This window comes from Varroa destructor, unplaced genomic scaffold, assembly GCF_002443255.2.
Source record: "Varroa destructor unplaced genomic scaffold, Vdes_3.0 BEIS01000002.1, whole genome shotgun sequence".
Lineage (NCBI taxonomy): Eukaryota > Metazoa > Arthropoda > Arachnida > Mesostigmata > Varroidae > Varroa > Varroa destructor.
Genome location: NW_019211455.1, coordinates 6593747 through 6606128, shown reverse-complemented (window position 1 = coordinate 6606128; position 12382 = coordinate 6593747). Strand labels below are relative to the sequence as shown.

At 41.6% G+C, this 12382-nt stretch overlaps 1 protein-coding gene across 2 annotated transcripts in view; it reads right to left on the bottom strand.

The window, feature by feature from the left end:
• Positions 1-3242: 3242 nt before the first annotated feature.
• The window catches only part of LOC111244615 (uncharacterized), a 15187-nt gene continuing 6047 nt past the window's right edge, over positions 3243-12382 (bottom strand). For both annotated transcript variants that reach the window (XM_022791890.2, XM_022791892.2), the window contains exons 5-11: positions 11599-12338; positions 10425-11463; positions 8992-10109; positions 8589-8820; positions 7286-7563; positions 5617-7021; positions 3243-5417 (exon numbers count right to left, since the gene is read on the bottom strand). In XM_022791890.2, coding sequence (XP_022647625.1) covers positions 5221-5417; positions 5617-7021; positions 7286-7563; positions 8589-8820; positions 8992-10109; positions 10425-11463; positions 11599-12338 — 5009 coding nt within the window. In that variant the 3' untranslated portion in view covers positions 3243-5220. The remainder of the gene's footprint in view (positions 5418-5616; positions 7022-7285; positions 7564-8588; positions 8821-8991; positions 10110-10424; positions 11464-11598; positions 12339-12382) is intronic.

The window sequence follows — 12382 nt, the reverse complement described above, 5'->3', positions numbered from 1 at the left end:
TATGACTCCTTCAAACGCGGACTCATTCTTTAGGTGACTACTATGTGCTGATTAGTATTTAAAGCACTGATTGCAATCAGTTGTAGGATCAAAAAAATATTAGTTTATTTTACCGTCCTTCTTAGCCATTAGCTATATGCTACACGGAGGTTTCCTAACGAACTTCAAACATGTGGAAAGGTATTGTTCCAACACATTCACAGGTCGGGTAAGTTTGTTGAAGACCAAATTCTTACATTCAAATCTCATGAGTTTCGCAGCAACTGTGGCAAATAATATCTTACCCAAACAGAAATAAATTCAAAATAGAAATTTTATTTAGTATTTTTTTTGTGCTCGTAACCTTCCATCCTATCAAAGGTGTCACCTAACTTAAGGCAGTTTTGATTTGGTATTGATTATAAAATCCTTCGATGTTACTTAAGCTTAGTATGCCCGACAGAATAGATACTCGCCTAGTCAGGCCTTGCATGTAGTTCTGTGACTAACAATGAATTGTTGATGGTTCGTACTTGGAGATAAAGCTCTGATAAATTTTTGCCCTATTGCGCCTTTCCTTCCTTTACAAGAGCCATATTTTGTCTCTACGAATTTGTTCTCTGAGAATAGATGTCGGCATAAGCAGCCGCGGCCTGTCACCGTCATGAGTCACGGGGCCTTGCATTTACAAAGAACCTAGCGTTGTCTAAGAAATCAAATGGTAAGTCCTGGACAGTAATCTGCCGGTTTTTAGTACATCGTGCCTGGATAGCGAAAACGTTCATTGTCGAACATGACATTCAACTATAAGTAGAGGCAAAGCGGCACTGTCAGACTGCTTTGTCCGTCTGGAACGAAACGTCGTACAAGCTTCAGTGCTCCACAGTTGAATTTATAGACACGGTTGAATACAGGTTGAGGATGAACACAATGAAGTTTCGTTCACCAACCGATGCGACGTGTGCGGCTGAAGTGGCCAGCGACTCGGACGAAAAGAGGAAGTGAAAGGTTGGTAAGAGATGACCATGAAAAATTTTTAATAACAAAGTGAAATACCCTTCGCGGCACGGGACTGCTCTTCACGGCTCAATTTTCGCCTACGTTGCCTTTTGTAATTCATTAGTAGAACAATGTAATTCTTGCGCTTGCTTGTAAGCAGTTGCGGTTTGAATACCATTTACAGGTGATTCATCTTTAAGGTCAATTCGTACATTAGCTAGTCATTTCATCGGCCTTTCATCGTACAGTTTGAACTTATACCGCCTCAAAAGGACTATGTAAAGGGAAGACCGAAGAAACAATCGTTGTGTTGCTAAACAGCTTCATATATTTGGGTAATATAACTTTTAATTGCGGTTAGCTCCAAACGAAAGGCACAGAACGCAGTTTCAAGAAAAACCAGTGCAGCTTTTTAAGAACGCCTATACTATACATATAAGGGAAGCCTCGAATCCAAAATTGGAGAGGGTGCACGACACCCATAAGGCCATATACGTCATTCGTAACCGAAGACAAAGTTTTTTTTAAAACCAAAAACTAGTCACAGACGAAGGTAATGGCAATGCGCAAAGGTTTTTTCCGTTTTAGTTTCTTTTAAAGCATTTCATTGTCTGACTGCTGCTTTTGCTCAAAATAAGACACGTCAGATTTCAACGAAAAATTACAAAAAAAAAATTGTCACCCTTTTCGTGAAACGGTTGTGACAATAATTGCGCACTGTAGAGGACGGCGTTGACTTTTCGTACAGTTGGTCTCGATTAGAAACCATTTTAAGGCTATCCTTTTCATATTTCGGACTTACTTCGTAGTTATTTGATTTTACCAATTGAACAATAGGAAGCTTCAGAGTACCTTAAAAACTCCGTCAACTTTCTCACCTGTAATTCTATATTACGATGGTCGCGCTCATCTTGTCAGATATTTGAATTTACGAAACGTGCCCAATGCAGTAATGCCACATTGTGGTAACCTGACGTAAGAGACTGGTTGCGTTTAAAATTATTTCAAGACAATTTCATGGAATTTAGAACTTCTTATATACTTCTTGGATATAGTCTATTGCTCATTTAGTTTTATGTTTATTACTTCGAGATAATGCGGCTATCAAGTATAGCTCAATCTCCTACTACTACTAATTACTTCACGTGTGTTACACAAGCCGCTGTTATTACTTTACTGATGGCCCGCTTAGTTATAATTTCGTGACTTACAAATATTCTAATTTTCATCCTGGCAGATATATCAATGTAACGGTGCACTTCAATGATCCAATAATTTTTAACTACTACGTTGTTCGGAAACCAATGCCCGTTTTGCTTACTGTTTTTGCTTTTATAACTTGCGGTTTAGGAAGGACCAAACATTATCATTGCTTTTATAGAATTCGGGTTATAAAACGACTGAAATTTATTTCGAAATGCAACGATTTAGATTTTTTCAATAAAATATAGACAATATTCAAAGCTGTCATATACAAAATCGAAATCAGTTTAAAAATATAAAAACGACCTACAATATTCCAGAGATAGATGTTACGAAGTCAGCTCAAATAATCAAGAAAAACCTTAAACAGTGACCAAAAATAGCCAACGGATGTGGAACATTAAATAGTGGTATTTCAACGAAAGACATACGAGGGCCAAGCACGTGTTATCTTATAGTCACTTTTATAGTAGTTTCTTGTCTAGTCTAATCGGTTTCTATTTGTTTATTCTCACAGTTTTATTTATCTTAAATACGGTTAATATTTTATGAAAGTTCAAAATAATTATACTTTGAAAAGCAGCACATTTCCATCAAAGTAAAAACAAATGAATTTTCTTCTTAAACGAACGAATCAATGAAAAAAGATATTAAGAAGACATTATTTTAGTAAAAACCTAATATATATATATATATGTATATATATATATATATAGATTATCAACAATCCACGAGAACAATTATTTATGTTGTTCACAAGTTGAATATACGCTGAAAAAGACATCTATCTGAACCATTGTTTATTTGGTCCATTATTACATTATTTGCACAATATTTTTTTTTCGCATTTCCCTTCATCGCCAGTTGTCTCACGTACCTTATTATTACTTGACCAGTCTTTGTCGCCGTAGCGCAAACTCGTCATATTATAAATTGTTTTCTTATGTACGACTAATCATTTTTTGAAGGAGCGCTTGAACTATTGATGAATCTACAGTTCGGTTCGTAATGATATATAGATGATATAGATTGAAAGGTGAAAAAAATAAAATATGGACCTATTTCTGAGAGACATAAATATGATAGATTTATTTACAAGCTGCGGTGATTTACATAAACGACACACTCGCTCTTTTTATTCTGCTTGCCACATTTTTCCATCTCCTTTTCTCTTTATCATTATTAATCATTAGTATTATCTTATTGTTATTATTATTAACTCTTTCTATCAAGGCACCGTACCTCGGTGCCACTCACCATATTTCCTTATTTAGTTCAGATCACGATGATAGACAAATTATATTACAGTATATCTCTTTGTAATTCAATTCAATATTAATATTATGAAACATTTGATTATATATCTAGCTATTGTACAGAGTCATGTTGTTTTGCTTGTTCTTTCTTTCTTATTATAATAATAATCATCATTATCATATATTTGTTATAAGCATTTTTTTTGTTGTTTCGCGTTTTCGCGTAGGGAATACACTTGGCTTTCTCGCACTGCTTTCTTACGCTTTTTTTTCTTGCACAGTCTTTTTACAGTCGCTATAGAAGGATCGGCTACGTATCGACGTCTGCGTCTTGGACTCATCATAGTACACTTTTCAACTCTATATTCAACTAATCAACTCTTTTTGAAGACCTCGTTTCTTACGAGAGACCTTCACGCACGCACGTACTTGTCGTGCACGTCATAAAATCGAAACTAGAACACTAAGACAGGGATAAAATTCACACTCAACCTGTTTCGTGTATTGCAGCGGGTAGATATCCCCAAAAATGGCATCCTCACCTCACAAAGTTAATCAAATATTAATTTGTGAAAAAATATCCGTTTGTTTTGTAAAAGCCATATTATTTAGTATACCATATACGATGATGTTGCCCTAAACGGAGCACTAGGACTACGTTGTATTCAGTCAACAATACACGCAATGATGAAGATGACACTGAGAAATAAAAAGTCATTGTCTAACCAACGAACATGCCAAGCTCGGTTACATCTATTCGCATTCAGGCTTGAAAGTTTGCCATTTGTCTGTTAATTCTCCCTCCTAAGATTAATAGGACATCTAGACGTTTTTCCTGGTAATAAAGAATTTCGCAGTTGAGAACAGAGAAAAAGCTAACAGATAAATAAGGAGGGAAGGCGTGCTTTAAACAAGGAACTTCCACCCACCGGTCCTGTGCTTCTTGGCTTAATTAGGCTTGCGCCATTAAACCACAACAGCTAAACTACTTCAAGAATATTAAACCAAACGCAATCACAGCTGTGTGATTCGCTTAATAATTAGACCAGTCAGCATTGTTCACACTTCTGCCAGTGCTCGTTCCTTGCTGGTCAAGACATTTTTAATTTTTGTTTTTATACTCACACACTGCTTGATTCAGTCAGATACAAGGTCGTCATCATATCAACACTAATCATATATTCTGTACACGAATATTTACATAACACAATCATCAGTGACGGGTGGCATCTTCTTTGTATCCGTCCATTGATCTGAGTCCCTTTTTTTGAGAACTGGTCGATCCTCTTATATTCCCCGTTAAGATTACATTACTATAGTTCTCCTTTATTCGCCCAAGTTGGCTTTGTCGCGTTGCTTCAGTTGTTCAAACGATTGACGGCGTAATTTCGTCTAGCTTACGACAAATGTACTTTAGATGTACTAGTCGAGTTCACGGTCACACTTCATTCTTACTCGAGGGAAGAATAGAGCAACAGGTAGACAAAATTGGCCTAACGCTTTTTGAATTCTTTATATGATTGTGTCGGATGCCCCGGAACAGCATAAAGCCGCGGGACTATGTCGACAGTGGTGAAACGTCATTGCGCACGCTTAGTGCGGATAGAATCAGCGTGCTTACAAACCAACCGTTGTCTTCCTTTGCTTTAGGCTTTTCGTAAATCTCTGGTTCAATCTGGCTCAATACGATACAGTCAAATACGATGACAGTATGAGACAGAATGCAGTAAACAGAGCGGACGTACTATGCGCGCGAAGGCGGCAACCGTTGCAATAAAAAGGTTTACGTCCTCGTACTATCAGGCTCTACTAGTTCGAGTGCCGACGGAGCAGCGATAATTGCCTGCGGAGATGGTGGCGCCAGCAGGGGAATGGCGGGACTGGTTTTAGGCGCATCCAACATTTCGTCCAGACTCTGGATGGTTAATGGATTACGTTTAACTCCCACAGAATTATCTGAAGCGGAACCCTGTGAGTTATCTGGAATATGAAAAATGTTTTTTTATAAGCAATAGTTATGTGGACTGTTGAGTAGCGCATATCAGAAATCCCGAAATCGATTAATCATAATAGATGTACGGTTATCCGCATTTTTGGACGTTAATTTTCTCTCGTCGCTTTCTTTAGACTCCATAAAAACTTTTTCTAAAAAACAACGTTAGAAAAATTTTATACTAACCATTACTAGAGGGCATGTTGGCCTGACCATTGGTGCCAACTGAATCGTCAAGATCCTCGTCCTCCTCGTCTTCGTCGTCAACGTCAAGTTTTGTCCGAACCGGGCTTTTACGTCGTTGTTTTAAAGGTTTAACGGGACTCACACTGATCTCTGTACCAAGCAAACCTCCTAGGTCAAACAACTCGTCTTCAGGTGGGTCATTTCGAAGTGCTTCATCTAGCTCGGAATCCCCTTCTGTACCGTCGACGCTATTCAGACCTTCAAGAGGTACCTCTGACACTTCGACTCCGTCACCGTTCAGCTCTAACAAATGCGCTCGGTCCCCACCGCTACCGCTACCACCACTTCCGCTGTTCGTATCAACGCGTTTCCGTTGCGTGATCTTCATACGCGCCTTTCGTTCCGTGCGCACTTCAGTTACTTGAAGCTGCAGGTCCTTATTGGCAGCTACCCGGCCGAGAAGATCGCCGTCCGTGTCGTCCTTCGGCGCCGCGGCCGACTTGCAGTCCTTAGTGAGCATGTCGTAGAGACCCTTATTGCGCGAAATGGTCTCCGATTCGATGGTGATCACCTTGGGCTTTGCCTTAGTAGGCTTGTCGTCCTCGACGTCGGTGGACGAATCGTCGTCCAGGTTGATCACCTCAGGCTTTCGAGCAGCTGCAGCATGCATGAAGCTGTGCTCGGGCTGAATGGTATTCCTAAAAGGGCTAGGCCGCGCCATGCATAGTTGATCAAGCGTTTGTGGCAGCCTCATGGCGATGACGCGCTCGCATGGCAGGCGCAAATACACCCCGCGAGGCGTCTTCATCACGAATAGCTCGCTGCCGGCAGGCACGTGTACTGGCGGCTCGTTGATTAAGCCGATGGAAAGGCTTCGTGGCACCTTCATCTTTTGCACCGTCATGCCCTGCTTAATCAGCTGGTGGACCAAGGCCGTGCCAGCGTTGACCCCTATGGCTCCCATGGGGGTCGGCACCAGCTGTCCGGTCTTGTAGTCTCGGACCATGCCCACCCGGGGAGGATACGTGCCGTAGGTTCCCCCTCCCCGTCCGCCATTCATTAGGTTTACTCCTCCATAATTGCAGCGGCCACCTAGCTGAGCTGCTTTCCTTTCCTGTTCATATGATATTTTGGCAAGTTTCTTTTCGTACTTCGTTAGCTTTTGGTCTTTCTGGTCAAGTAGGAGAGATTCATGCTCAAATGGTAGTTTAGTAAAGGCCGCCGAATTGGCCAGTACTACTTGCCTCATGATAGGGTCACTAAACGATTCACTTTTGTCCGAGTAGTCTTGAACAGGTGGGTCTGTCTCATCCTCATGAATTAACGTCGATACATCCTTCCATGTCAGCTTTGCCTCGGGATTCATTTCATCGACTACGCGATCCGACATTCCCTGTTTGTTAACCTAAAATTAAGTAGCGAACATATTACGTAAAGTAAATAAGATGCATATGTTAACTCTGTGGAATCTAAGTAGCGTCATAACTCAGTAACTGCCCCTAGTTTAGCCGTCCCAAACTTAGAAGTTGCGCATTGTTCTTTCTTAGACGAGGGCTTGTTTTCATGATAGTATGCGTTTTGAGAAGTGCAACATTCAAAGGCCGATTTTTTTCATCGCTAGTGTCCATAGAAAAATTGCATTGTAACTGTAATATAGTCCGAAACATACCTGTCGATCGTAAATCCTCTTTTCCAAAGAGTTATCACAGACAAATCGGTAGATATAACAGGGTTTCTGTTGTCCGTATCTGTAAACCCTGCACACAGCTTGTGCGTCGTGGCACGGGTTCCACGAGGCATCCAGAACAATAATACGGTTTGCCCCTATCAAATTAATGCCGAGACATCCTGCACGGGTTGATAGCAGGAAGAGTGCCACGCATGGGTTGCGGTTGAAGTCGTTGATCATCTTCTCTCGATCCTGTCCAGATGTGCTGCCATCGAGGCCTAAAAAGAATGAACTACATAATAACTATGTTCCCATTGGAAATTCGACGAAAAACAAAAAAATCCATTGTTATTATGGATGCGGCGCAATCGTGAATAAAATATAGAAGACTGCATCAATTTCCGTCTCTCGCACGTAGATGACCCCATCGACATATTGTGCGAGTTATCGTTAAATGTTTCCTATGCTGCTTATTATTATTCCCAATAATAAATAACTAAACAAGGTTCATTATTTACGTGTTTATTATTCAAAAGGATGATCCCATGGCGTGAGCTTTTAAATCCGGCTCGATCTACCCGACTGATTTTAAACTCATACAGTAAGTCTGCGTTGTGCTAGCAAGTGCTTTCAGCTACTTAAACTACTACGTTCTAGGCAAACCTTTAGCAGATTCCTCATCTACTGGGATACGAAGGCATTGTATCTTATAAGGGTCAAATCTAAGTAAACGGTCCACTGCACATTATCGACAACAACTGGGGTATATAACGATAATCTCACACGAAATCGATTTTTAATTACATTAATCCGACTAGAAACTTAGTTGTATTATAGTTATACCAACCTGAATTTAAACGGTAAAAGCGTCCAGCTAGGAGTTTCCTCCGACACCGGAAAAACTTTCCATGCTTCTCTTTAACCCTTATATATTGCTACAATTAATACAACGCGCTATAAATAAAATACGGTATTCAAACTTGGAGCAACTGGGAGAATAGTCTGCTTAATTAATAGGCATAAAAGACAACTCGTTTTTTCGTCGAGCAACTCAATGTTTATCAAAGAAATGGGCAGATATCTTATACACACCAAAAAACAGTTGAAAGTGATGCAACTTCGGTAGGAGCTTTTGTTTGAAATTAAAGTATAATTTCTTATTTGAGAATTACACTTTTTTAGACTGAAAGCTAGTGAAAGAACATCTCGTAGCAATCTTACTTCTCATTAAGGACTACAATGTATTAAATTAATAACCTTAACAAATAAAAACAGTCGTGTAGTAAAAGTAGCGGATACTTACGGAAATAGGTTCTATTCCGGACCCATTTATCGGTGTACGGTAAACCCGGTCGTGGCGGCAAATCGCGCGCTTGCAAAAACCTTTCAACCAGGTCGAGCGTGAGCAGGGACTGACTAAACACAAGAAGTTTGTCTCCAATTTTCATCGCCGTATCCACCATCTCCATCAGAAGCAGTATTTTGTGGCTATTGGAGACATCGTCCGGCTTATAGTCTTCTAGAATATCGTACGCCTGTGAAACACCGAATTCGGGCATATATATATATATATAGGAAATGAAATAAGTATACATTAAAATAAACAACACAATACTAGCTGAAACCAAGCGTTACAGGATGAAGCAGTGAAAATATTAGCGGTAAACCAACTCATAAATTTTACAACATGAGGGAAATGTACACACCCACTCATAGGAGATCTTGTTAAGATCATCGTCAACTTTGTTCGTTGGCAACGGTTCGACGGGTACAGGCAGTTCTTTTTTCTTTCGACCTCGTTTCTTTTTTACCGTAAGCCCTTCATCTTTCTCCTCAGTAACCCCTTCAGGCTCCAAAAGACTTTCTCCGTCTTCACCGGGTGCTTTCCGTGGGGTGCACACGCCGCTTGGACCCTCCGCTGTACCGTCATCAATGTCCAGATCCATTACTGCCGTTGGCGGTAGCCCTTTTTTATTTCTGACTAGATTGTACAGAATGTCTGGATGATTCCAGATTTTGCAGCAGACAGCGAAAATCTTCAATGGGTTGGCCGAATTATCAGAATCGGTGACAAACTCCCGGACAAGTGCAGAGTAAAGTGCGCGTTGAACTTCGGTCATTCTGACCATTATCACATGCTCCTCTTTATGTGGAAGGGCGTCTTTTAAAACGCCATGACCTCTACGCTGTACAAAACCGATCAGCAGTGAATGCAACACGTGTGCGCGGAACTTCATTAATTGCCGATCCTTCGGCGTTGAATCAACGCACTGGCCGTTCTGTATGGGCCGTTCGAACATATTAGTGAACTCCATCTTTGTGCCCAAATATGCGGGTCGAACAAAGTCCACCATGCACCAATATTCTATTAGATTGTTCTGTAAAGGATAGCCTGTCAAAACAATACGACGGCGCGTCTTGATATCCTTGAGAGCGGCGGAAGTGGATGCATTGCAATTTTTGATACGATGGCCTTCGTCACAAACCACAAGGTCGGGTCCGGGATTGACCAACGCCTCATAGACCTCTTCAAGTAGCGCGCGATCTCGACGCTGCGTTTCCTCTGAATCTTGAGCGTTGTTGGCCTTCCTCCTTCCCTTTGGTTTGTAGGTTTTTTTCAGGGCCAATGTGCGGTACATCTCATAGCCCATAAGCATAACACCCCCCTGGTCCTCCCAATCTTTAATAACACGATGACGTGCGGTTGTCGATTTGTATGCTTCGTTAAGTAGAAACACAGGATAGTTACGAGGTCGTACGTGGCCGTCATTGACAAATGATGGGTGTACTTGGTCCTCTTTGGGCACCCACTTGTCGAATTCAGCTATAACATAAGGGCGAAGAAAATAAAGTTAGATTTAGTATAAGCCATTATTTAGCAGGAACTTTAATAATAAAATGTAACAACACAAACATTTTAGATTCATATTTTATAATTTTAGTTTTATAAGCTCTTAGAAGAACATGGACTGGGAACGATACACAGAAAACACATAGCTGACAAAATAATTTCTTCTACTTCACAAACACAGTAATTTTTTTACACAACGCTATGCATCTAGAACCATTTAATAAAGCTGTTACCTCAACTAAAATATTTGAACTAAATGACAATTATGTTATTACTTTGTAAATTTACCTTGCCAATTCTGAATGGTGTTGATTGGAGTGATAACTAGGACCTTCCGTGCCGATGTGTGGCGCAAGAACACATCGATAAATGTGATAACCTGGATGGTCTTGCCCAATCCCATGCTATGTGCTAGAATGCAACCGAATCCTGGGGTGGTCTCAAATCTTTCCTTACTCTCTACCACATTCTCGTATAGGAAACGTACCCCGCCAATCTGATGCGGTTTTATAATGGGAGCGAGTTGAGGAGCAATAAATATATCCTTTTCGTTATCGTCGTGCCCAACGTTGACAAGCACCCGTCCTTTGTCGTCACGAATCGGATGCACTAACGTACTAAGGTCCAGCTCTTCATCCTCGTCCTCCGATTCATCGCTGACATTGATCACATCTCGTTCTTTTGGGATATCAGAACTTTCCTCGTCTTCATCACCAGATGACAACTCGATAACGTCGCCGTCCCTTTCTCTATCCTTATCCTTCTTTTTTGTTTGTTTCTCCTCCTTAACTATAGTGACATCCTCATTGTCATCGGGAATCTCTGTGGTAATCTCGCTGTTGTCTTCGTTCCGTTTAGCACTCCTGTTCTCGACTCCGATCTCGTCACTAGCTGACGGGGTGACCCCCTGTGCAGCGACTATTGACCTTGTCGCCTCGTCAAATGGCTTTGCCAGCTGTCCCCTCAGCTCTTTTAGAGCATTGAGAGCTCTTTGTCGTTGCTTTTGCAAACGCTCCATTCGCTCCTTCTCCTCCTTTTGGGCACGCTTTGTTCGTTCGTCTAACGAGGCTTCGTCTTTAATGCCTTTGATATTTCTCCTTAGGTGCAGCTTCGACTTTTTGTCGACGTCGTCGCTGTCATCGTTGTCTTTTGATTCGCCATCTTTTCGGTCGCTATCTTTGTTGTCTCTACCCTTCTCGTCGCCGTCTTTACTGCTACCGCTACCCCTGTCCTTTCCTCCATTGTTGTCTCCATTTTTTCCACTGCTGCTTTCGCCATTTTCTTTCTTTGATGAACCTCGACATCGGTCGCCATTTGTGGCTCCCATCTGAATCACAAAACAGATTTCGTTAGTCACATACATAATGTGCTGTTTATATGGATGGAAATTTTTTTCATGAGAATTACAAATGACCCTCTGAAATCTTAGTGTATGAAAAACATTTACAGGTTATATGCTAACCTTTGATGGGTCGTCATCTTCGGTTTCCGTTTTGGCACTCTCTATCGTGTTTGTTGACTCCTGGGTGGATTCATCCTTTTCTGTGACATTGTCATCCTTTGTTGACCCGTTGTCTGCTCCGCTCCGTTCACCGGTTACACCGACTCCCAGTGGCACCCTTACACACCCTTCCTCAACGGGAGCATGGCTCAATGCGTTATCATCTTGCGACAGTACAGATGTTAATCGTTTTGACGACTCGCTACTGATTAGATCGCCTTCACGTTTTACGCCACGTTGCTCTACGGGCTTCAGCTGTTGGGATGGGATATGCTGATGCGGCTGCTGTGGTCCCATAAGCTGTTGATCAGGCGATGGGCCAAAACCACCATACATCGAATGCTGAGGAGGTAGCGGTTGAGGCGGTAATTGCTGACCCATTGGCCCCATTCCATGAGGCTGCCCCATACCGCCACCATTATGCATCGGGGGCTGCATTCCTGGTGGACACTGACCGCCCATCACAGGCCCATTAGCATCTATTGGCCCTCCAGGATTCATTGAATAACCAGGCGGACCCGGTGGACCCTGCGAGTAAGGATTGTAGTCAGGAGGAAGCCCCACGCCCATAGGTGTCCCCATAGGTGATGGCGGAGGACCATACTGACTAGGCAGGGGAGCCATATGACCCATATGACCAGGATGTGACTGCATAAGAGTCGAGGGTGTTACTGGAGCAGGCTCTGGAGCGGGTTCCTTTCCTATAAATTTGACAATGGAGAAATACATAACATTTGTCTTAATA